We start from the raw sequence: 27,555 nt of genomic DNA on the forward strand, positions 1-27,555 counted from the left end.
GTCGAAGTTTTAGCGCCGCGGCGGTCGAAACGTGACTGCGCGAACCGCGTACGTACACGAGAGCCAGAAGGATATTAAGATGTGATCAACAAGCGACGCCCCGGAACACGCAGACGGTCGCGAGTGGTCTTTTTCTTTCGAGCCGTTCCCGGCTGGTCTGCATTACTTTGAAGTTATTAGCTGCAGGGATGAAATTGCACACACCGGAATCTTCTTGCATCCCGATGTCCTGTGCATTATCCAGTTTTCCTTTTTACCCTCGTTTCCCCATTCTCCGCGACCAGCTTTGTACTTCCGGGCCACTCTTCCAGCAAATCCCGGAGCGGTTTTAAATACTGAAATTTACACCTCAACCCGGCGACGAGCAGACATCGCGATCCGACAGAGGGAAATTGTACGGAAAATTTATGTCCACTTATTTTAGGAAAACTAGTCACTCGATTTGTAAATAAATAAAATTGTTACATAGGGGATTCGTAAAATCGTTGAACCTGCCTTTGGAATCTATTCCCTGTGGCAAAATAAATCGAAAAGGTTCTTTTCCGTTTCGCGATCGGAGACTTCCTTACCGAGTTACAGGTCGTTAAAGTCTTAAAGCGTAAACGCGCGATCAGCTGATTGGGACGTAAATGGCGTGCACCGAAAGTCACGAAACTTTCGCCGCTTGTATCTCGGTAACGAAGCTTCGAATCGAAAAATCGTAAAGGACTTTTCCATTTCTTTTTGTACGAGGAATTGATCGCACAGCTTTAATCTCAGAAATCTTATAACCCCGTAGCTCACGCTAGGTACTGGCAATAATAGTTACTTTCTGCAATTTAATCGCTCGGTTCGGTGTTGTTAGACTCGTAAAGTCTTCAAACGACGCAATAACAACTTTTCTACGCCGCATAAATTCCTCCTTTTAATTACACTTTTTCTCGTCAATTTTCAGCCAAGATTACGCCGTTAACCAAGTTTCTTTTAACTCTGACTCGGCGTCTGTTGTACAAGAACGCGGATATTTTTTTTAATAAGCTTAGTGCCGTCTTAAATCCTCGTTTAAGCCGGCGGGATTTCCCTCTGTGAAAGCGCAGTATTAAAATTTCTATATCACGAACTAATCCGCGATACAAATCTCGATATCCAAGCTACGGTGCGCGACGCAAATGGCTGTTAAGGCGTAGAAATTACCAATTTTTGTCGTTTATTTTCGCGGGAATCCACGGTTAACGATCCCCCGCGACTGCGAACGGTCGTTTCACGCACGGAACAAGAGCCGCGAGGGTACCGTCGCAGTTTTACGAACGCGTTCCGTAGAAAGCAGCGCCGTGCTTAAACGACTCTGCCGCTGAATTAGGAAGTTAAGCTTAATACGCCGTTAATGAAACATTTAAAATGCTAATTTTCAATGGCACAATGCGCCGGCTTAAGACCCGCACGCGCTACATGCACGGCATTCTTGACGCTCTAGCTTCACGGCAATCTGAATAAATAAGTACCCGGCGCTCTCCATTCAAACGTACTTGAAGCTAGTTCGCCGTGTACCTTGCTTCGCGGACAGTTTAAGAACCCCGTCGCTGCGCTATAATAATTTCAAAAATGTCTCTTACACGCAGGAACTACGGAATAATTAAACAGCGTGAGTTCTCCGCCGTGGAACTTGAAACAGACAAATATCCATTGGACTATCGACGTTTCGACTTGAATTTTTAAGACTACGGTGTAAACGCACTAAAGACGGGGTGAATATGAATTTGTAGATTCTGCAGATTCCCGGGGGTTGCATTCGCGCTTCCGCCGAGTCGACGCGCAAGATCAAAAAGCAAACATCGTTCATTCGAAGGCGCCTGGATCAATTAAACCTTCCAAGATCCCCACCTAATTCTACGAGTCTCTTTCGTCGGTATCGTTATTTACCCTTACTAATTCCCCGTTCCGCGTGCAGAAACGCGCGCAGCCGTTTGTCTCCGGGCCGCGCCGGGGACAATGCAATCCGTTACACAACTTCCTGCGATAATTAAGTTCCTGGAGTCCGGACAGTTTTATTGAGAAGCGCAGCCGGTAATTTGCATATAGGTGGCGCGTGGCCAGCTACTAAGGTCAACGTCGAAAGGGGGCTTTCGACGCTGGCGCAATCGGACTCGCTGGTACATCCACGTTCATCTAAAATACGTCTGTTTTCCAGAGACCATTTAAATGGCTGTTAGCGAGCCGGGAGATTTACAATTGCTCGCTGGAAAAGCCTCGTGGCCAGAGAATTTCCCGATATTCCGATAGAATAATCGATTCTTCTACTTTTCGGTGAAAAATTTTTTTCGCGAAATTGCGCTGGATTTCAGGGGTATGTCTGTTCACCAAAAATGATTGTCATTGACCCTTGCAACCGAGAATAATTTTTTCAGAATGATTCGAAAGTTTTCAATTTCAGGGAAACAAACTAATGTACGGTCAGACGTCATATTTTCGATGATGAATTTTTTTCTCGAAAGTGCGCAGGAATTCGGGGGTATGTCTGTTCACCAAAAATGATTGTCATTGACCCTTGCAACCAAGAATAATTTTTTCAGAATGATTTGAAACTTTTCAATTTCAGGGAAACAAACCAACGTATGATCAGACATAATATTTTCGGTAATGAATTTTTTTCTCGAAAATGCGTAGAATTTCGGGGGTATGTCTGTTCACCAAAAATGATTGTCATTGACCCTTACAACCGAGAATAATTTTTTCAGAATGATTCGAAAGTTTTCAATTTCAGGGAAACAAACCAACGTTTGATCAGACATAATATTTTCGGTAAAGAATTTTTTTCTCGAAAATGGTTAGGAATTCGAGGGTATGTCTGTTCACCAAAAATGATTATCATTGCCCCTTGCAATCGAGAATAATTTTTTCAGAATGATCTGAAACTTTTCAATTTCAGGGAAACAAACCAACGTATAGTCAGACGTTACATTTTCGATGATGAATTTTTTTCTCGAAAGTGCACAGGAATTCGGGGGTATGTCTACTCACCAAAAATGATTATAATTAACTCCCCTAACTAAAAATAATTTTTCTAGAACGATTTGAAATGATTGAAATGATTTTTCTTAAAAATTCGTCTTTGGTTTTTGATAAACACAACTCCTACACTTTCTTTCGATAAATGCAATTAGATTGCTTCGATAATATTTTATATATTATACAGGCACGTTTGTAAGCACAATGGGAACCAAAATGGCGTCCGCACACGCGCAGTACGGCTGCTGCGCACTTCTCTGAAGGGCAACGAATTGTCGCGTCTAACGCGCGAGTGTCTCGAGCGGGATAATTGCGCTGGCGCGGAATTCCTCGTCGAAGAGGTTCTCGACGTCGGCTGGGACCTCGCGCACGAGCGTCGAAAACGCCAGCAGACCGGAGCTGGATTATCCTGTCGTTTACATTGCACTCAGTCGCCACTTACCCGCAGCGTTCGCAGGTTAAAGTCGACGTCGTTGCGCCGTTAAACGTCAGCAAGATCCTCGAGCGTCGAAGCGCCGAGAATTACGATCGCAGAAAACTCGAATCGCTGTAAATTCGAACTTTTACGGGGACCAATGGCGACCGTCCCTGTATATCGTTTCGCGTATCGAAGCTGAAGCGGATTAAACAGTCGCGAAATGGAAACCATAGACGAATCGGACGCGAGAAGCCTTTTAATTCGTCATAAAAGACGAACGGCGATACCGGATGCTCGATGAAATTTGGATACCGTGCGAAATTGAATTCGTTTCGCTTTTTACGGCCTCTATGATTTTCACGGAAAATGGGACAATGAAAAACGAAGAGTTTATCAAAGGACGGCGAATGGCCAGGAATACGTGATTTCGTTTGAATATTACATTTTTTATTACACGCTGATTGCGCGAAGCGTGAGAATAAAATTATTCGACGCTAAATATTTCCACGATTTCCATTATTTTTCTAGGCCCCGTGACTTTCGAGCGGAAAATCCCAGTTAAGAGTCGCTTTCCCTCCGTCGTTCGGGAAAGTTCGCGAAGGGGAGGACGCGGAACGATGCAAAAAGATAAAAACGATCGCGCGTCTGCGTCAAAGCGAAGCGCGAGGGGTGCCGCTGAACACACTTCTCGTTTACATTTCACTCGACAACACTTAACAGGTGTCGGCTCTGCGGCTGGAAGTTGATACCCCCCTGTCGTCCAAACAGCAAAGATAAACTCGAAGACGACACTCCGTCGCGGAGTGGCAATTTTAACGAGTGTCGCGGCCACCTGACCCCGGCCACGGAAATTCGTCCACCGCCATTGTTGTTTCCAACGTTCCAGGAGGGGAAAAATGCGCCGTCGTCCAGAATGAAATTCCGCCCCGAGCAATAATTCATAATGTTGCCGCGAGCACCCGAGAATTAAACTTATTGTCCGGCAAAAATGGCGGGCTAATTTCGTCCGCGTTTGCTGTTAAATCAAAGCACTTTTAACGAACCCTTCACGCCAAATTAGCATTTTTGTTGACCGTGTAACGAGCCCCGGATTACGGACGTTTCAACCCGGGTTTCCGTGAAAACGTTTAAAATGGCCGCCTGGAACGGAGGAGTCGAGTCGAGGGGAGGGCTAATCGATTTAGAGATCAGTCGGTATTGGAATTAGAATGAAAAGTTTGCAGTAAACAGGGCCAAAGAGTCGAGATACTATAGCGAAGCTGCTGTGAATAGTAACTTAATTTTTATGGAATCTTGGGTCTAATTGTTCAGACATCGCGACAAATTCCTCTAGAAAATGTCACACGCTGTCGAAACGATTTTGCAACGAACAGATACATTTTTCAATCACAAATTCAACAAGTTTTTAAGGCAGCGACCATTTAAGTTCCCCGAAGGATTCGAACCTCTATGCATTGCAATTTTCAAGTAACGATATAATAGTAGATGTATTACTTTCTCTATCCACTGTAAACGCTAATGTTGAGCTGTTTAACGATTAGAGGATGAAATAGTTAATTTCCCAAGGACAATGGTACGCGTTCGCAGAAATCACACGGCAGCCTCGCGATTTCGTAAATCCAGTTAGAGGGCCGAGGAACTCGAGCGAGCAGGGCAGCTGGAATATTGGAACTTGTCCGTTCCGGCTAGTTGGCGAGCTAATTCGGTTTCCATAGAAAACAGAGGCACTCTCTCGTTAGGCGAACGCGTCGGAACTACGCAGCCGCGACGCGGGTAACTTCGACGACGACTCGAGAATCCTCGAGTCCCGGGCGTCGAGGGTCCCCGGGATCGCGACGCTTTTCGCGAGAAAACGCCATGGCGTCCCGTGTTTTCTAATTGCACCGGGGATTTGGACCCGTCGAGTGGCCCGCCTTTTGTCGCGGTACGTTCTCGAGCCCCCGTTTTAAGCGTCGAGCTAATTGTTTAAGCACCCGGCAAGTGTTTTGCTTCGGGGAAAGCGAAAGCGACGCTGGGAATCGACCGAATGCCTTTCCACGAAGCGAAATTCCGCGTTCAATGGCCCTTGGGGACATCTTCCAAAGAACGAACTTTCGAGGGCGTCGAACGCTTTCAATCTTTGCGTGTTTCTCATTTCGCGTGCGATCGACTCTCACGAACAAAATTCATTTCCAAACCGTAGGTTAACCGACATCTATTGACCATTTTCATGAGCAGGGCTTCGAAAGTTTTGTGTATTTTATTTTGTTTTTAGATCTGTGGCGCTGTGTGGGCAGAGAGGGAAAGGAGGGGGCGCGTTTTGTCCTGCTAGTGGACTCGTCAGTAAGGTTTCCTAGCAGGCCCTGTCTTAGACGATTGAGATATTGCGAAGTCGGTCGAGGAATGTATAGAGGGTGTTCGGCCACCCCTGGGAAAAATTTTAATGGGAGATTCTAGAGGCCAAAATAAGACGAAAATCAAGAATACCAATTTTTAGATGGAGGCTTCGTTAAAAAGTTATTAAGAATTAAATTAAAAAATTTCAAATCGTTCTGGAAAAATTATTTTCGGTTGCGGGGGTCAATTACAATCATTTTTTATGAATACACATATCTCCAAAATCCTACCCTCCTTCGAGAAAAGAATTCGGGTAGGTGAAATTTCTCGGCGAAAAAAAAAATTTTTCAAATCGTTCTAAAAAAATTATTTCCGATTGCAAGGGTCGATTATAATCATTTTTGGTGAATAGATATACCCCCGAAATCCTACCCAGTTTGGAGAAAAAAATTCGAGAAGGTGTGAAATTTTTCAACAAAATTAAAAAATTTTAAATCGTTCTGAAAAAATTATTTTTGGCTGTAGGGGTCACTTACAATCCTTTTTGGTCATTAGACATACCCTCGAAATCCTACTCAGTTTCGAGAAAAAAATTCCTTACCGAAAATCTAATTTCTGGCCAGAAATGTCTGCCCGAATTTTCATGCGAATCTTTAAAATGTCATAACTTTTGAACGGATTGGACGATTTTAATGTTCAAAAAGCCAAACAACGCGTATTTTAGTGTAGAATATGTAACAATTATAAAAATCTTGGAAAAGTTGGTCCTTGACCCCGCAAAATGAGAAAAACCCCATAAAAGTGGTCCAATTTTCAAACAACCATGTCTCCTATAATAGGGAATATATTTCAATGAAACTTTTTTCTGAAGTAGTGCTCATGGATACCTATAAAAAAGTATTAGACAACTTTTCTGTAGGGTGTCAATCAAAATTACTAAAAATGAAAAACGAATTTCTAAGAAAAATCGACAGGGGGTAGGTGCCTAAATTTTTCGGCGAAAAAAAAATTTTCAAATCGTCCCGAAAAAATTATAATTGGCTGTGGGGGTCAATTACAATCCTTTTTGGTCATTAGACACACCCCCGAAATCCTACTCAGTTTCGAGAAAAAAATTCCTTTCCGAAAATTTAATGTCTGACCATACCATTGATATGTTTCACTGAATTTTCATGCAAATCTTTAAAACGTCATAACTTCTGAACGGATTGGACGATTTTAATGTTTAAAAAAGCAAACTACGCGTATTTTGATGGAGAATACGTACAAATCGCAAAAATATTCGAAAAGTTGGTCCTTGACTCCGCAAAATGAGAAAAACCCCATAAAAGTGGTCCAATTTTCAAACAGCCATAACTCCTATAACAGTGAATGTATTTCAATGAAACTTTTTTCTGAAGTAGAGCCCATAGGTACCTACAAACAAGTATTAAACAACTTTTCTGTAGGACGTCGAGCGAAATTATTAAAAATCAGAGTTTGAACATTTTCTCAATCTTCTAAATAACAGAGATTCGATGTATCGTTTACATTCGATAGAATCTTTAGAATCCAGTGATTTTATTATCGTATTAACCAATGGAAGCATCCTATTTAATTATTTCTCTTTGAAAGTTCGTTCTGTCAAACATACATCGTTTCTGGCATGCGTTGCTTGTGCACGGGTAAAGGCGTATCATACTATTGGTCGTTTGAAAGCCACGATTGCCGTATTTCCAAATCCCAACGAACGTTCTCGCGATTCTGGCGGATTCGAGGGGGTCAGCGTTCGTTGGAATCGGAAAGTGTTCGATAGAAAAATAACTAAGTACCAGGGGATCGATGGGGCAATTTTTGTTACTCTCAAAGGGATGGCCGCGGATCGTCGAAACGGTATGCAAAATCGCGAACAGAGGTTGCCCTCGGTTCCAGCGGACCGTTCGCCGACACTCGTCAATTTTACGTTGACCGGTTTTCCAAGAGTCGAACCGATTCGTCGAGAATCGAGCTATCGATTCATCGACGCCCTGCACTTTCGCAGAAGTTCGACGCGGTGGTTTTTGCCGGTCGGGAAGAAATATGGTTACCGCTTCTTATCTAAACGGACTGGAAACTGCTACGAGCATTGTCGAGGGCTGCGTAAGTTATACGATGCGCTTCGTGACTATTCTGATCGTAAAAAGAGAATGCACTCCTTCCTTGCAATTTGCGTTGCAGAAACGCTGGATATCGCAAGAACGTGGCTGTTATTCAACGTTCTTTCGAAACGTTTTAATCGAGAACTAGGTGGCCGGAGAGTCTACCAGAAAATAGATCCCAGAGTGCTCGTACCGGGAGAGTCTTCAGCTAAAAGTATCTGGACAAACGTGAAACGAAAGACGGAACATAGTTCGTGAATAATTTCAATGGGAAACTTGTTATTAGTTCTGAGATCGAACCATTGTTATGGTATGTTATTTAGGTTGGAGGCGCCATTGATTGGAATTTTTGTCTCCGTTTCTCCAATCCTGAATTAATCGAACGACGTCTGATCCGTGGAAACTGATATCACTCGAGACGTCGATCCGATATTGGCGCAGGGACGAGCGCCTCGACGCTGACGAACCCGAGACGTTCTCAGCGATCTCCGGAGGCGAAAAGGACACCGTGTCTGTTCGGTCTGCGACATCCTGCGCGTAATTTATGCTCGTCTAAAGTTCCCGAAGGCCGCCGAGGGCACTCGAGAATAACGCGAAACTCCGCGAGGTGGCTCACGCGAAACGCGATAGCGTCGTCGAGCCTCCTAAGCTCAAGAACACTCGCAGGATACCATGATCGTCCTGTTCTCATCGCTACCGTAACCCCTAACAATACATCTATTTTTATTTATCGAAATATTAACCATTGATTTCTAGAACCTTTCAACGCTATTTTTTAATAATATTCCATGCGTTCGTCATTAGTGAGGCTATTCTCCATTTTGCTGGAAATATCGAAGTACAGTTCACAGGACCTTGGATCATCAGAAAAAATATTATTGCTACATAACCCCTAACAATATCGATAACATTTACTTTTATTTATCGATATATTAACCATTCCTTTCTGGGGCCTTTTAATACTAGTTTTTAATAATATTGCATGCAAATATCGAAGTTCGAAGACGATTATACGTTGTAATTTTGGCCCACTGTACTACAGCTGAGAGCCTTTGATACTTCCACATCGAAAGATACTAGTTCACAGGACCTTGGATCATCAGAAAAAATATTATTGCTACATAACCCCTAACAATATCGATAACATTTACTTTTATTTATCGATATATTAACCATTCCTTTCTGGGGCCTTTTAATACTAGTTTTTAATAATATTGCATGCAAATATCGAAGTTCGAAGACGATTATACGTTGTAATTTTGGCCCATTGTACTACAGCTGAGAGCCTTTGGTACTTGCACATCGAAAGATACTAGTTCACAGGACCTTGGATCATCAGAAAAAATATTATTGTAATGAAATTGGCTAGAATTGGGAGACACGAGATGTTTCTGTATTACGCACAGCCATAAAGATGATGGCGTTTGTATGAAATAAGACAAGAAACGAATATTATTTATGGGGACGATCGAACGTTATCGCCCCGTGTAACGGGAGATCGCGTAATTGCAGGGACTAATGAAAAAAACTTGGTAACTGCGCGTCCGGGCGTAGTCGTATCGATATAGTTCGCAAAGGGACGAAGTTATCGCTGCAATATCGGAGGAATTCGATCTCGTTTAAAGGCTCGAGACAAAGAAACGGAATCTCGTTGCAGCTAACTTCTAGTTTCCTCGAACGGGGGCGACGCCGTTGATACATTTAATCCCGACGTCTCCCGGAAGAGAAATGGCGTCGAGTCGCGAGGAACGTAAGGATAAGGGCATCGTCCCGTAACGCTCGGTCAAAAGTCAGACAAATCTCTGTTCTCGCGTGGAGCGTACGTTAGAAATAGGACGATTCACATTGCAGTTTTTAAAATGCATTAATAACAGTAATTTAAATAAATGTCTACTGTGGAATAATTTCGCGCTGAAAATTCGTCGAAGGGAACGGTTGTAACCAGTTCATGGGAACGTGTTAATTATAAGAGACGGAATCGGCGATAAGGACTTTTCGGTAAAGTCGAAATCGGGCAAGGAGGGCGCCAAGCGCCAGAACCAGGAAATTAGTGTTAATGGAGTGTCGTTAAGGTTCGAGACGCGGCCAAAGCACGTCTGAATAATTTAAATGACCAACGACCTCTCCCCCGGGGGCGAACCGGGAGAATTTTAAGACGCCATCCTCCTCCAGACGTCGCGTCGGCTCGAAACTGCCTGGTCCGCTGGAACTCTTGCTTAATTTAGAGCCTCGTCGTCGGATATTTTAATTAAACTCCGGCCGCTCCGATAATTCAGCGAAAGAGTCGATAAGGTCGGTGGACCGGTAACGCGCGTTCAATTATGCATGGTGGAACGTGGCGTAAGATGGAGGACTGTTTCCAGATGGTGGGTCCATCAATGACCCTCGAGAATAGCCAGCCAAGAAAATTCCGGGCCAGAGACACGGTCCGGAGTTAATTTTAAATAACCTAAGGACCCTCGATAGGAATTTTACCATTTACGATTGTATCGTCTTCGAATTTCGCGCGATAACTATCAATGGGATGGTTTCTGATTTATTCTGAAAGCGTAACATTCGAATTTTTTACAATGTTCACACCTGAAGAGGGTTGTGAAAACGGTTGATTTCGATGAATTTAATTTTGTACAGTGTTCTTTTTTTTTTTTGTGAAAACACAACTTTTCGAAGTGGCGATGACTACGTGTTTACTTGGAGAGTGTGCAGAATTGAAAATTTAAATTTAAAATATTTGGAACTTGATTAAAGCGTAATGCGCTTCCCAGGTTTAATGGGGAAGCTAAAGACTGGTCGGTCGAGCGGTTTCCTGATAAATGGACGGGACATTGCCTTGCTCGTATGATCCCTGGACCCGTCGACTCGCTCGATTATTCCCAGTGAAAATATGTCTGTCGGTGGTGCTATTAACTAGAGAAATAACTGCGTCCCAAATGTCCAGTCGCCTTATGATTATTCATTTCAACGTTATATTCTTCGTGATTATTAAGACATCAATGTCTATTGTTTAAATGATACCAATTTTCCAGAAATTTCAATATTCCGACTACCTCTGATATTACTAGTTGATATTGAAAAGACATCGATGATTTATAATAGAACGTTTTTCATTTTTGATTTTTAATAACTTTGTTTGACGCTGTACAGAATGTTGTCTAATACTGATTTATAGGTATCTATGAGATCTACTTTCAGACTAAATTTCATTGAAATCCATTGACTATTGTAGAAGTCATGGTCGTTTAAAAATTGTACCACTTTTATGCGGTTTTTCTTATTTTACAGGATTAAGGAATAACTTCTCAAATATTTTTAGAATTTCTACATATTCTTGGCCAAAATACGCGAGTTTGCCTCTCGAAACATTAAAATCCTTCAATCCGTTCAGAAGTTATGACGTTTTAAACATACGTATGAAATTTCAGGGAAACAAACCAATTTATGGTCAGAAATTATATTTTCAGTAATGAATTTTTTTCTCGAAAATGCGTAGGATTTCGGGGGTATGTCTATTGACCAAAAATGATTGTAATTCACCCTCGCAACTAAAAATAATTTTTCCAGAACGATTCGAAAAAATTTTTTTCCACCGAAAAATTTCAGGGAAACAAACCAATGCTTGGTCAGACATTATATATTCGGTTAAGAATTTTTTTCTCGAAAATGGTTAGGATTTCGAGGGTATGTCTATTCACCAAAAATGATTGTAATTGACCCTTGCAACCGAAAATATTTTTTTTAGAACGATTTGAAATTTTTTTTTTCAAATCATTCTTCTCAATTAAACGCTATTAATTTTCTATTAACTTCAATATTCCAACTCCCTCTAATATACTTCTAATAGAACGCTTTTCGAGTGATACTCGTTACGAAAATTCCTTAGATTGGAAACGTATATAGTGAAACCAGTGAACGACGTCGAACTATTCGCGAACCGTTTAGGATGATCTTCGGATTCACGACTCCGCTAACGAGCAAATTTGTTCCAAGCAACCGCGTAGTAAGAAGCGTCCCGTGTACACACGCAGGTTGAGCGACGTCGAAGCCCGGGCGAAGAATAGATCACCCACACCGCCTGGCGTCTCCGTGACGCCAAAACACAATACCCGATAGTGGGTTTCTCGAAGTACGACACCGCTGTCGGGACGGAAGGTGCATTAAACGCGACGATCCTCGACGTCGACGAGCAGCTCGTCGACGATATAGGACGCGCCCTCGTGTGCACGAGTTACGCGGAAAGTAGCCGGGTAACTGGAGTACGCGAATAATGGATAAGGACGCGAAAATGTGCGCAAACCGCAGTGATATTTTCGAGCGGACGACGGCTAGGCCGGCCCGTAGTCATCCTTTGACGCCTGAGAAACCCGTGAAAGCCACTGGCCGAAAATTTCGATGCGATCGTTAATCGATTTACCGACTTCTATCACGATCCCCGATTGCTGCTTTTAAGCAACTTCTGACGGTCTAAGTAATGGCATTTTCTCCAACGATGACGTCGAACGCACGACAAACAACGGGGAACGAAGTCACTTTGTCTCTAAACGCGTTGTGGAAAGTGCACGCCAAATGTTTTGGCCGTTGAGACTCCTCGATCAAACCTCAGTTTACCTTGAGAGAATTCTGAGAGACACCCGAACCTCCTATTTTGCGTTACGAAACGATTGTTTAACGTTCGTGCAGCGAAAGGAACCCGAAAGTTCACCGTGAAATCGTGACGAAGTGGAGGGGGGGGGGGTGACCTCGAGCAGCCAAACGATTTGGCGCGTACCTCGTCGTGCTCCCTTCGATTCTACTTGCGCGCGGGGAATACCGAGCGCCGTTTGCTAATTTCGCGAAGCCACGAAGCTGGAGCACGGCCAGGCTAGACGGCGTTAAATTAAGAATGGTAATAATGTTGCCGCGCTAATAATTTAGGCTCCCGCTCTTACACGGGCGCTGGTTAACGGCGCTTTTAGCCGGACCCCGTTTCCCTGCGCGCCCCGAGACGGAAAAACGGAAACGGGGTTTTATGAAAATTGCCAGCGAAGTACGAATGCTTAAATATTCACCGTACGAGAAACGGCATTACGTGGAAAAGGAGCGCCGCGACGTTAACGTTTGCCGTACTACAATTCCCAACGAGCATTGGCCGCATCGGGATGTACTTTATCGGGGAACTAGAAACTTGAAACGAACGCGAGGCAATTTAAGTGGCTTTGCGCCAAAGGAAAATCGTTGGATCTTGGGGACACGGAATCGCCCCTGTTACGGGTACCTTAAGAAGCTACGCGGGGAGCGAAGTTGACTCGATGGAATCGATTTTTCGAAATATTGTTATTTATATTCTACCGAGGAATTCGAAACGAACGCTCGGCGACAGAGAAAGGGATCGAACGGCGGAGGAAATCGTTGCTTTTGGGCAGGCACAAGTACGGCGTCGAAAGCAACGAATTTGCAAGTAGAATGTTCGGAAGAATCGATTCGCGTAGAAAAAGAAACGCGCGATATCGTTCGTGGAGGGGGGGGGGGGGGAGAAAAGAGAAGAGCTCGATGCATCGTTGCAGTCCAGGAAATAACGAGGTCACATAAAGATAGACATCCTTATGTCATTCAGCTTTTTCATCCGGCGTTCATTTTTATAGTCGACGGTATACGACCCGCGTGATATACGAACCCTGTGAATTATGGTTAAAAAATGTACTTGCATCCTGCGATCGCGCCTTCGAAACTATGGCAGATAAATGGGCCACCCTAAGCGTCGCAATATCTTTCTTCGACGATCCTCTCTATATTTGATTGGAAAAATTACACATAGGGTCCATTGTTTGAGAAATTGTCGCATGATTAACGATTAACCATTATCATTACCGTGCGATAAAGTCGATGATTAATGATTCCAATTACCGAGTCAATAATTATGATTAACGAGAAAGGACAATAATGGGAGCAAATGTAACCATAGCACGTGATTAATTCATTCGTCGTTAATTATGGAACGATTACACCTTTCGGTGATGATTCGATCAAGTTATTGTGAGAGTTACTCATTGATTTTCGCGAAATAAATTACGCGAGAATGGGAAGGTGTTCTCCGCGAGTAAAAATGTTTAGAAGTATTTAATACGAACGTTGCGGCTCGCGTAAAAGGCCACTTTGAAAATTTATATCGTATTTATTGCAACGATTACTTGGTAAATCAACGTTTCCCGCGGAAAGTACCATCATAAACGACGTTAATGCCGTAGCGAAACTCGCGCCCGTGCGACCCCGGGTACTCCAGCGCTGCATTTTCGAACGCATTACAGAGGTAATTCCCCGTGCTCCATTTGCAAAATCTTCCGCAATTAACGTCGCTCGTAGGATCGTGTAAACCTCGCTCGACCGTGAAACTTACGAGTCGGAAGATTTTTCGCTCGCCGCACGAGAAATTCGCGGCCATCGCGAATAATGGGCGCGTTCGAGAGTTCACCTTTCCCTCCGCTGACCTGTTGAACCCGAATCCCGTCCACGATTCTCGAACACACCGAACTCTTCGCCGGTAATTTTCTTTCCGAACGATCGGGAACAACCAAACACATTCCGCAAAATCAGACTTCAGCATGTGCAAAGAAACTCGAGCGATCGAATACCTTCTGTAACTTGAATCTCGTACACGCTGAAATCATTATGGAATCCCACAAAGTTGCTGCCTGAAATTCGACTCGATAATTAATTACCTGGAGGGGAAACATCGACGAAGTAATCGAAGCTGTACCGTGATTGTTCGATTCTGAAATCCATCGGGGTAGCTCGCGGGAAGGGAATAAAATATTAAAGAAGGATCTTCGAACGCTAACGAGCCCTCTCGATCATCATTCTCGTCGACGATAACTGCATTGGCTCGAATCTCGTTGTCTAAATTGCACTTTATCGCCGCAAGATGCCCACGGTTCCCAGTAATTATCCGCCCGCGCGGTTTCGATCCAGCCAGTCTTTAAACTTTAACCGAGGCTTCGACCCCGCGATGCGTCTAAGAGCCTCGTAAATTTTCAGGTCGCGGGGCTATCGAGAGCTGTACATTTTTCACGTCCATTAGATGCCAAGCCGCGCTTATAATAAAAGCCGACGTTGAAATCCTATTACTTTCCATCAATGTCGAGCGGTGACTAGTTTGCGTAGCGACGGGCAAATTCGCCGGGACTTCGACGTTCCTCGCGTTATTATCGCGCCACGGGATCGTAAACGGGGAACGTTTCGTGCAACAAACGATATGGACGAAAGAGCAACAATATGCTGTCCCTCTTTAACAATATCACTCGATTTTTCTCGCTCGTTCCCCGTCAAAACTTATTTTTAAACACCGCCTGGGGAGGCACGATTATTCTTTAGGATTTTTCAATTGTTTAATTAACGTATCAGAAGCTGTGAATAGCAAAAATATAATAAACGATGAAGAGAGCAAATAGTAAGTAGAAATACACACGGATGGTCGGACATACTCGTAAATTCATGAATATTTATTTAATATTGATAATTATTTACAATTATTCAGAGCTACTAACTATGTTTGAAGCAACAAACGATAAATATCACGCGTACAAGAAAGAATAACCAGTAAATAAAAAGGAAACTTCAAAAGTAAGTAGAAATACCTACGACTGGTCAGACCTGGACACTGAATTTCCAGAATCGATTTTCTCGAAAACGAACGCGCCTATCGGAAAATCTTATACCACACTTTCGATGGACCTTTGGACAAAGAATCGCCCCCCGATATCGAATTTTACAACAAAGCCTCCCCCCACTTTATAACAGTCCATTATTCGGTAATGGCTAAACAAATAGACCTCAAATTTAATTTATATCTCGTGGACTCTCGCCAACTAAACTGTACTCTGAAATTAATAGTAATTGGACGACGCAGCGTAATTTCAAGCGTCTTTGTCAAGCGCCAGCTCGAAATTTTAACGGTAATATCAGCGTTCCAGGGAAATAAGGCGAAGAGAAATTCATTGGTAAATTAATTATTGATCGCGAAAGGCTGTATCAACGGCGGCGATGATTAACAGGTTTCTCTTAAAATCGGAGAGAAATATCTCACTACGGACGCCGACGCGGATTTATCGCGCGAAAGATACGGTACAGCGCGAGTTAAAATTTCGCGGGAATCCTCGACAAAAATTCCAAGCATGAAACCAGACGTAATTTACTGGTTATGAACAACAGGGAGAATATTTCACGCCCGAAGTTGGACGATTAATAAAACGCCCACCCCGATTAAGCGTTTCGAAAAGACAGTTCCTCGTGATCGCGATAAATGATAAGTTATTCTGGAATCGAATTAAACGTTTCTTTCATCGAACGATTCAGATTCAGATATAGTTTTTTCGGGGGTTGTATCTGATTTAAACCAGGAACATTTTCAACGTAGATTCAGAGGGTATTTAAATCTTCCAAATATCTACAGAGTGTATACTTTTAAATTCGAGAAACTGTCGATCTGGAGAACCGTGCAATTTTTACGAACTTTTTAATAAGAAGTTAATTACGAGTGATTCTGCGGAAATGTTTTTGAAAATCTGTTAGGCGATTGTTCCGGCAAGGAGACGAATCGTCGTGGAACGAGGCACGCGGAATCGACGGCGACAAAGGTGGTCAAGTCAATTTGAATAATTATGCATTTTAACGCGCGCCCGATCGGAACGAGCACGTTCGTTCGAACGCGGCTCTGACCAGGGCAATTTAAGTCCTTTCAGGCGTCGCGCGAGCCAGGAAACGATATTTTCGCTTTACAGCTTTTTTGCCGGCGACGCCGTCGACGTCGATTAATTGGCTTCGAAGTTTTATACACGTGACGCATCACGCGACTCCGCGCGTCAAACTTACAGCTGAAATCGGGAAGAAGTCGACTCGGACGAATCTTTCTCGACGTTTTAATTTCCAGTAGCAATTATTCACGGAAAAGTACATTTTATATCGACTAACACGTTGACTAAGGACTTGGATTTTTCGACAATTGTAAACTGCGTAACTTAAAATTTATGAACCCTATTCAAAATTTTCTTTAACATTCCAACTTGAGAGTTAATTGTTTTAGTTACGCTGTTAACAGTTCTGTCACCCACATATGGATGACGTCGAAGTCAACGTGTCGAAACAGTCGAGCACGCGACGAAGATTTTATTAAATTTTCTATCTAATTCGAAGAGTATTTCGTTCTAAGATTTGAGAGAAATTACATTTTATCGGGACACGCGGGGAACACCGAGATCACTTTTTAAACGTAAAATTAATCTTACCGAAGCATCGACGTAAACTTAAATTGCATTATCGCGGCATGGAAATTGCAGCGCGTGTTTTCAAACAGGATCAACGGTTTGCAATCTGAGTCCAAGTTTACTGGTCAACATTCCCGGCAAGAATAAACTTCGTCTCGCCCACGAGCATTCCTAAACGAATCCCATTTATACTAAACAATCGTGACATTCTCAACGATAAGAGAAATTGAAAAACCAGCGACCGCGTACGCGAAATTGGGGGGGAACAAATTATATTATCGTGAGAGGAGGGGAATGTCGCGTAATTAGTTTTTTGCTACCGCATCTTGCGTGAGTCTCGCTCGTACGGTCTACGTGCTACGGTTAAATATTAAATGCAACTTCAGAATGCCTGGCACAGGTTTATGAGATTAGCCTCTCGTTGAATTGGCTTAAGAATGATGCATGGACTAGGAAGTATGGGAAATCGATAAAGTCTAAGGAGATGAAGATTTAATTAACCTGCCGCTAATGCACTTATCGCGTGAATAGAATTGGAAACGACGTCAACACTGTTGAAGTAGCCATTAATACTGCGCTGTGAGATGAATTTTTTAATTCATTACTACGCGTAAAATCTCTAAGGGAGGGATAAATTTGTCCTGTTCAGACAACTCGAAAATTTCCACAGAAAAATGCTTAATAACACAAATAATTTGTATGCTATTTTTTAAATTAATAAATTCGTGGAAATTTATATTTTTATTAATAGAATTAATGAAATGGGAGACTTTGAATCAATAGAGTTCATTTATTGGCACAAGATGAGTAATTTTTATTCTTAAAATTAATAAGTTTACCGATAAGTGAGCTCAGAAAACTACAGAATGGACTAAATGTAAGAGACACGTAAAGATACGAATTATTATTTTTAGGAGGTGTGATGACCCTTCACAGATTCAAAATCTCTAAAAATTGCCATAAAGATCCACGCGTCTGCTAATACTTATCGTTTGGTGGGCTTTCGCTGGCCGAGTAACGCGAAATTATTCGTCGTGGACAAAGTTCGTGACGGATCTGGGCGTGCATGGAGACCGGTTATCGTCGAACCGTACGCTAGATTGGTTTCATCGAGTCTTCCTGGTGGCCCGAAGAAAGGACAATGAGGTCCTACGAGTGGCGGGAACCAATGGTTCGACCGCGATCGAACGCGGTCAGACAGCGCGATACGTGAGATATTTGATAACGAACGAGGGACAGAGACGGATAGCGACATCTCGAATATTCGAACGACGGAACTCGCCCATTCGTATATAACGAGGATCAGCGGATATGCGTGCAGTTTGATTATCACGGGCCAAAGGAATTTCCAAAACGACCGACATCCGTGTTACCCGAATTGGCCGAATTATATGCGAACTGTTCGTACCGAGCGCGTAACAAGGACGTCGCGGGAATCCGTGTTACTCTGATAATGCGATAATATGATTACTCGAGACGTTCGCGGGGGCTGTAGATATCCGCGTTACGAGGACCAAACGGAGACGCGAATACCACCCGATGAAATCTTCGATTCGACGTTAATTACTCTTAAAGTGAACGTTCGCTCCTTCTCGAAAGGATTAAAACAATATTTAAATTCCATATAATTAAAACAACTTCATTGCGTAAGCTGTGGTCCGGTTCATTTTCTCACTCGACAATAAAAATATTTAAAATCGACAACGTCAGGATTTTTATAGGAAAATTCAACGATCGATAATGGTCCAATCTCTTGTAACGCGTGGTCTTGAATCATTCGGTGGTGCAAGAACCCTTGGAATCGAATTTTAAAAATTCACTCGGAGGGAATTCGTAACGACGAAGACTTCTCGACCTTGACCCGTCGGGGGGGAGGGACGCGGAGGGCCTGAATCCGTAGGCAAATAACGAATGAAGCAATCTTCGGCTGCTAAATTTGCACTGCGATTAGCGGGAGGACGCGGAGCTGAGGTAAGCTCGGCTTAAAATTCGAGGAAAGGGTGGAGGAGTCGACAGATTGGAATGTTTGTCGACAGGATGAACCGACGGGGGTTGTGTAGCTCGACGTAACGGGCTGACGTGATCTGTCTGTATGATGAGTTGCGAGATGCCTGGCACCGCGATGATGAACGTGTAAACGGTGGCGAGACCTGTCGGAACTTTTTGACTTATGGTATGGCCGTCAGAAACCGTTGTCGTTCCTTCGAACTCGGGCGCGATTAAAGGGTGGGACCCTAAATAAACACCAGCTGCCCATTATGCTCCGATGTTGTGTCGAAAACGCCAAACGACGGGGTAGTTTACGACCAAAGCGACGCCATATTGGCAACAGAAACTTCTTTCGCGTAAATAGAATTACTGTGCTTAATTAAGAATAATTATTATTCTGTTTTTCCCTTACGTATCCTTTTTACAAATTGAACATAGTCAAAGTAAGTCGATTTTGTTATCGTGCAAAAAGCACGTCTTGTTAATTATAGTAATAAGTATCCCGACTTCTGGTATCGCTTAAGCTGGAATAAAGGGTGGCCACCCCTAAATAAACAGCTGCTGTCCATTATACTCCAATATTGTACCGAGACGCCAGACGATGGGGAGTTTCTGACAGCCAGGGTCGATGAAAGTGTCTATATTAAACGAGAAATTTCTTCCCTTCTTTCCGCGTTTTATTTTTACTTCTCGTATCTTAATATAATTTTTTCTCTAATTGATTAATTTTAAGCTCTCCTGCAATTACTTTCGAGCTATTAATAGCATTAAATGCATTTTTACTGATAATTCAATGATTTTTCCATCGACCAACGGCAGATATTGTATGGCTATTTAAATTAAGAAATTTAAAAACACTTTTCAGGAGCATCACATACGCGATATAAAGTTAATTACTTCCATCTGTGCAAAACCTTCGTTTTCAAAGAATTTTACGCGAGTGTTCGGTACAGTTTAAATTTCTCGATGCCTTCTTTCGTCGGAATTCGAGACAAAGTGCACACATTACCAGCAACACGTCGTTTCTAGATAATGGCAATCTCTCGGTTTAATTGAAGCGCCGCTGGGCAAAGTTGGGCGTGTGCACCTGATTTCACGGAACTTGCGCCGCGATAAAAATGCAGCTCGCGCGTATTCAACGTCGCCAGCAATTTTGTGCATCTCTATTCCCGCCCGTGAAAGTCACGTGCCTTTTTAACACGGTCGCCGACCAGAGAGTATTGTTCGAGAACCTCGGTGCAAAGATCGTCGAACCGTAAAAGACCCGCATTGAAATATCTCCTCGTACGAAGCCGAATATTCGCATAAATTATTAACAAATTTACCGATTCCCAGTGTCAACGAATTCAATAGAATCTCCCGTCCCTCTCGTTCTGGCGGGAACGTTGTTCTCATTTACGTACATTCATTTCCAACGAGAAATCGCTTCGACGAAAAGACATATAAGGGACCCCAAAAGTGTGACTATTTCAAACAAATATTATTTTGAAGTTTCTATACACCTTGTATTAATATTGTCAGTTTCTCAAATTTTGTCCCTTTTTCTGGATTCCTCGAATCTTCGAGGAAATATAAAAATATCGATTCATCACAATTGTCGCCGGTTCGCTCGACACACGGTCACGAGCAACAATTTCTTTAGCACATTGTCGCCGGCGATGGAAAATGGTGCCTTTGCGTCAATACGAAGCAGCGAAAAGAATGGCACGGGCCAGACAAACGGCAGAAATCTCGCGTGCAGCCTCAGCGGCTTTAGAACCTCGGTTAAAAGCGAACAGAAAAGAAAACAAAGTCGAAAATGCTCATTTTCGCCAGCTCGACGCTCCATCTTAATAATCAACAAGAATCAAAGCAAACGAATCAAAGATACATTTTTTACGAGCTTCTATAAAGAGAAAAACTAAAACGCGTTATAAAATAATCTAATTATGGAAATTCGCGTATTAATTTTCCAAAATGTCCTCGAGGAGGTTAAATTCATAACTGCGGCAAGTTTATCGAGTGTCCAAAAGAGAAGAAAAATAAATTATTTCAATTCGCAGCCGGTCGCGCGTCCCACGGTTCGCAGCTGGCAATTTCGTTCGTCATTTTTTGCCCCCTACCTCCCTAAAGGAGAGAGTTAAATATCCGACGAGGAAACACGGCGTTTCCTGCGAGTTCCGGGAGCGAATCGTTCGAGGCAACCCGCGAGCAACAGTCCGCAAGTTTGACGAAACTTCGCGAGTTTATCGAACTGCCAAAATAAGGAATACATATTTCTCCTTTGGCGGCAAGAACTCGAGCTCGAGGGGGCGAAACTACCCTCCGAAGTTATACCGACACTGTCTAAGATGCCTCTGAAAACGCACGGAAGTCTTTTAAACAAATAACACGAGCGGAACAAGCTAATGAAAAAGTCAAATGACGTTTCCAAAGTTTCTTTTCTTTCGGTTTTGCTCTGACAATTTTACCGATGTTGCTTTAGACACCTGCGTTTTCAGTCAAATTCCACGTGAAATTCGTATCCCTTGTTTTGGGAGAGATTGTTAGATTCCATGGAAGAGGGGGTGATTTTCCCCCATTGGTGACGCCTGGGGGGCGACGAAATCGAATCGTTTTCGTCGCTGCTTTGTGCACGACGATCGTTCCGCGTCTGTACATCTCCAACGCCAAGAAACGGTCTGAATACCAACTAAGAGAAACCAATCGTCCGGTCCCCGTCTTGTTTCCCGGGTGAAAGCCGCCATAGAGCCACGACACGCGGCTTAATACAGCCCCGCGTGGAACGTAACGTTCCGTCAAAGTGGAAAGTTGTCTTTGAGCTGACGCAAACACGCGCGTCGGGCTGCGTTCGCGATGAATATGCAACGCGAAAGGGAACTTCCACCGGTTCCATCCGATGATTTCGAGCCCACTGAAGTGGCGACTGATCGATTCGCGAGATCTTGATTAACCATCGATGGCACAGGGTGGAAACTGTGCGTTCTACGTGTTCGAGACTGACGCTGGACTTTCACCTCAAATACACCAAAATTCCCACAACGACCAACGAGACATCTTTTATCCCCGACAATCTCGACACCTTCTACGACTCAATTGCAAATTTTTTGCTAATATAGAATATGTTCTTAATTTGGAACAAATTATATTTTTAAATAAAAAACTATGAATGGGGCGTTACTTATTTCCTCATATCATACATTCCCTCTCTAAAAGTGTAAATTCGATGTATTATGCTACTCCATATTATGAACATATAGTATTTCATATTATTAACTTTGGTAAAGAAAGTAAACATTTCCTAAACCGTTAATATATTTTAAATTCGATTACCAGTCGAAAGAGCATTAAATATTTATGTTTTCATAAAAGTTTTGTATGAACAAAATGTATGAACTAACCCTATTAATGTACACTGATATACTAATGTTTTCACCCCCCAAGTAGGGTTCCCTTTGTATACATAAATAATACAGAATAAAAATAACATTGTTTCTCATGGGACAAATGTGAAAAGCCCTTGTTAGGGGCTCGATCAAATATCAAGAGCAATATTCCAGTATTTATCGTCCCCCAAATTCCCAAGAGTGGATTATTCGAATCCCGGCTCTATTTAAAAAGGACTTTCAGCCGACTATTTCTTGCACGGTCATTCGGGTCGCTACTTTTTCAAACGTGGCTGCGGAGACGCCGCGGGATAATGTGTTTTAATCTAGCAAAGCTTGATAATCGTGCCTTCCTCTGTTTTCCTGCCGCGTCTGCTTTAAATTAACCACGCTGTTGTCGTTCATTATTATTAGTATAGAATTTTTCTCGCCGTCGCGAATAACTGACGGACCCTCTGGCCGTGTGACATGTTTTTATTATTATAGCCTTTTATGCAGGGTGGATCGTAACACGTGGGCCCCACTTCAGCCAGCGAATCGAGGACATAAAAGCAGCGAAAACAGCTCGTATAAACATGTGCTCGATTTGACATTGTTTCCAAGTTATAGCTATTTTTCAACTCCGTTACATTGTTAACAGTAAACGGAGCGTAACTGATTCTAGTAAACTGTATACAGTGGTTCAATTTGTCGACCGATCTTTTCTTTGTACTGTTGCAATAAAAAGAAAAAAAAAACAGGTCAAAGTACGTTATCTTCGGTTATCCACGCCTGCACGTTTGCAAGAAAATTATTGGTTATTTATTCGTTCTTGGACACTTCGCATGCTCGGGTAGCAATACCGTCTTTACATTTTTCTGGGAAATTGTGCGCTTTTATACCAGTGGTCGATATTAAAAGTATCGATTATGGTCCGGTTTTACTTTCATAGCCTTTCAACTTCCACTCACAGCGAGGTGTATCATTTTTTTCCTGTGGTCCCAGTTTGTATTCGTTCGCAAATATCGTTTAAAATGTATATTTATAATACGTTTTATTAAAATTATGCAACAGGATATGAAATATTACATGGAATATCTATTTTGACAGGCTCGTCTGACCGTTTGTTGATATTTCCACTGCGATTGGGTATTCCTACGTTTCTGTGATGTCTCCACTCTAAAGAATTTACCTTTACATTGTCGATGGATTATAAATGGAATATTTACTTTGACGGACATGTCTGACCATTCCTTGATATTTCTGTGTTTCTTGAGTTAAATATTTAAAAAAACTTTACCTTTACATTTTAATAGTCTAGAACATTTTTAACCCGTATTTGTCAGTAATAAAACAAAATGAAATTATCCCTTAATGAGAGCTCGCGGACCACTTTTTAAATAATACTAGTTTGCTACAACCCTGCTTACTTTCGTACATTTTATTGAATTTACAAATTGTTAGCGCCACAGACGGTGTAATATATTATTTCTCTTTCCTGTCTGCTGTCTACGAACAGATCATAAATTGCAATTCATTCTAGTTAAACTACACATTATTCTCGAACCATACGGTTCCTTGAAATATTTCGTCTTAACGAAATTTTTTTTAGCCCCGAATTATGCGAGCTCACGAAGTATAATCCGTGGCTTCCCAAACTCCAAAGGGTTCATTGGTATCTGGCGCGCGGCCAAACGACTAAAACACCCGACGTTAATTTTAAAAAATAACGCTATTGATACCGCGGAAACGGATCGCGTTCCACATTGGTACGGCAGTAAGGAAGACGCTGTTGCGTTCGGGGGATCGGTCTTTAAATCAACCGACGCAATAAACCCTGTCGGTTCTCGTAACGGTGCCTCCAATAACTTTTCGAAACGTTCAATAAAGCTCCGCGTTGAATTTTAACGAGCGTCTCGTTATTTTCACGTTTCGACGAAGAACGAGTGTCGGTGAGAAACACCAACGGGGAAAAATCCACCGACCTATCGCAAAACGTTCCGTCGTTATGGGTTAGGCCGCGAACCGTCGATGGTCGCAGCCGGATCGTCAGAAATTTAGGCTGTTTTCCTCGTAAGAGCGGAAGTTCGCGTCGAAGAAACTCCTCGAACGAAAACTTCGTACGTTCGGTAAATTCATCGACAGCTTCCAGGGTAGTTTTCACCCCTCGTCGAACGTGAAACGAATTAAATTTTGAAGCTTTCCAGCCACGGTTTCGTTGGACTCCATACGGGGTTGAAACCAGCAGAACTTTGATTTGTTCGAACGATTGGTGAATGTATGCGTTGTTGCAATATTTTACAAGTTCTTTTTTTCTATTCCGCAGTTCTCGCGACTCATTCGGGGAGCTCTTCCTTTCGACGAGCAATTTCAGACGAGGTCATCTCGCCAAGCAAACGAGGTCTTACGCGAGAACGGCGAGATTATCGGCGGAAGCCGGAGGAATATCAAGCGGGAAGCAACAATCGACCTGACGTTGGAAAGTCGTCCGCGGAAACGTTCCATCTTCGAGTAAAAGAAAAAGAAACACGCGACGCGCTTGTTGGATTACGAGGAATATTCGAAAACTCGTATCGTGTTGACCGGATTAAGAAACAGTGAAACTGATGAAAAAGTTGCTCGAGCGTGAAGGGTGAATTTGGAGCAAATATTCCTACGATTTCAGTTTTTAATTTCTCGTTTCTAGTTTCGAGATTTTCGTAAGGAGCACTATTTTGTAAGGATGCCAGCGATGGTCAGATTGAATGATTCACTTTAAACGTAACGATATACACTATATTATTTAATATCACGATAAACTATTTGACACGAAGTACGTGTGAAAGACATAAGCGACTTCTCTCGACCAACGTATCATAAACAAAAGAGTCACCGACACGGAGAAAACCTAAATACTCGATCATCGATACGTATTTGATCTTGGCCTAAACACTTCCATGATAACGTTTCCTTCTGGTGTCAATGTTTCTCGGTTAAGACATATGCACTAATATACATTTCATACATGGTAAGTTACATGGTGGTTAAAATATAACGAGTAGTATTGCAGTCGTGATACTCGCGAATCGGTGTTTCTTACGTCCCGATGCGACGCTCGGGGGTGAGTCGACGCCTACGCCGCGACCCTTCCGGGCTCGATTCGCCCTGTTCGGACGCAGGTCCGAGAAAAACCCTTTGTTTGTAAACAGTGCAACGTCGATCGGAAAAATGACCGTACTCACTGTCTTTCACGCAGAAAGCGCCGATAATCCAGAGTGGGAAGAGCGGCACGATGAACACGTTCCAGTGCCTAGCGTTCGCGTTGCACCGTAGACTCCTCCCGACGTGCAGCCTAAGGTAAATCATGATCGTTCCACGTGAACTCTCCGCGGCTCGATCATAGCAAATCGATCGTAAAGCGGCGTCATTCACCGATCCCCGTAGCGACAGCCTGTCCCACCGCGAGACCGGACCGGTCGACGATCGCCACCACGTTCACGGATACCGTCTTCCCGTGTCCGCGTGCCGCGTGTCCTTCGCGCCCGTCTCACGCATCTTCCTCCCGTGGTATATTCGTGCACGCGAAACAATCGACGCACCACAACCAACGATCCAACTGCCAACCTGATGGATCGCGACACGGAAGCTGCCCGGTACGGCCGGTTATACGGCTGGGAACCCGCACTTTGAATCACTGTTGCCAGAGCCCCGTCAGGGGCCCCGCCGTAGCACGCAATCCCCCCTTGGACGAACCAACACGCGACCAATCACTCTGCAACCGAAGGCAACAACATCACTCGATCACGCGATACAACCGCGACACGTTTCTCCCACCTCCGTTTCCTTTTTTTTCTTTTTCTTTTCTTTTCTTTTTCGGGTTTCTCTGCGAACTGGTTTCCTTTCGAACACGATCCCGCGACTCCGTTAGATCGAAACCGATTTCTCCACGGTCGATTTCGAAGACCCGACGTGCCGAGAGGCTGTGCGACGCGCGCGGACTCGCACTCGTGCGAGATTTCGCTCGCCTCCTACACTGTATCAGCCACCGGGGGCCGTGCGGTGCACACACCGCTGCGCTCAGCTACCGCGGTCGACGTTAGCGTCGCCACTGTCGAGTCCGCTGCCACCACTATCGCCTCTTCCCCCACCAGAGAGCGCGCCAATCCCCCCCACTCTCGCGACCACGGAACGCCGCCGGTGACATTATAGTCGACGCCACCGCCGCCGACGCCGACGTCGTGGATCGTCGTCGCCGTCGTCGTCGTCGTCGTCGTCCTCGACGTCGTTGCCGGAGTCGCGGGGCGCTACGTCGATCGAAAAGAGGAACCGCGTAGTACGCGCCCGCGCAAATGCTCTACCTCGCATGCGTATCGAACGCAACGCTACGACCTCTCTCTCGCGCTACGTACACCCACGATGGGTCTGTCTTTGTCCCACTCGCGGGGAAAGCCCTCCCTCACCGGTCCGCCGGAGCTTTTCTCTCGCTTTTCTTCCTGCGTATGCCTAGAACAGAGATCCGGAGACGGCGAAAGAAGAGTTCATGTTAATTTTCGAGCGCCGCGATTCGAATGCGATTCAGACATAGGCATAATATATAATCGAATTAAAAAATTCTAATAAGCGTTAATTTTTTATCCTTTTATCCTTTGACAAAATTCTAAAACAAATCCAATCTTCGTACACTGTTAAACGTTAACTATCGAATAGTCGTACGATTTTAAGATTCCAAGCTCCCGAAGGCAACCCAATGTTACTATTTATTCACCATAAGTAACACCGAGATTAACGAGTAGCGATAAAGATCTGAACAATCGACGCAATTATCGTCCTATTTGTAACGCTTTGCGCCAAGGGACAGGGTTAATCGAATAAATTACACCTCTCGTTTCCTGTTTGTTGTACACCCCTTCCGAGCCTCTTCACCGGTCGTCGTTTTTCCACTCCGTTTCCTATTTCGCCGTGTTCTCCGCGGCCACCCCCGTCGGCTTTCTTTCGCGAAACTCGTTCGGTGCCGTGTCTGGCGTAGTTTCGAGGTAACGGGGAGGTTCGCGGGGAGTCCCGTGTAAGAATGCGAACAGGAAAACACCGGCAAAAGGAGGAAAAGCCGAAGCTCCCCGGGTCGGACGGAATTCCTATTAATTCGAAATAAAGCGACATTTTCCCGGTGACGTTTG

General features: G+C 43.6%; 1 protein-coding gene across 4 annotated transcripts in view; it reads right to left on the reverse strand.

Annotated features, from left to right (window-relative positions):
- The window catches only part of LOC143349696 (neural cell adhesion molecule 2), a 297,113-nt gene extending 270,636 nt beyond the window's left edge, over positions 1 to 26,477 (reverse strand). For all 4 annotated transcript variants that reach the window (XM_076781125.1, XM_076781124.1, XM_076781123.1 and 1 more), the window contains exon 1: positions 25,624 to 26,477. In XM_076781125.1, the coding sequence (XP_076637240.1) occupies positions 25,624 to 25,747 (124 nt within the window). In that variant the 5' untranslated portion in view covers positions 25,748 to 26,477. The remainder of the gene's footprint in view (positions 1 to 25,623) is intronic.
- Between the last annotated feature and the right edge of the window lie 1,078 nt (positions 26,478 to 27,555).

This window comes from Colletes latitarsis, chromosome 14 (genome assembly GCF_051014445.1).
Source record: "Colletes latitarsis isolate SP2378_abdomen chromosome 14, iyColLati1, whole genome shotgun sequence".
Lineage (NCBI taxonomy): Eukaryota > Metazoa > Arthropoda > Insecta > Hymenoptera > Colletidae > Colletes > Colletes latitarsis.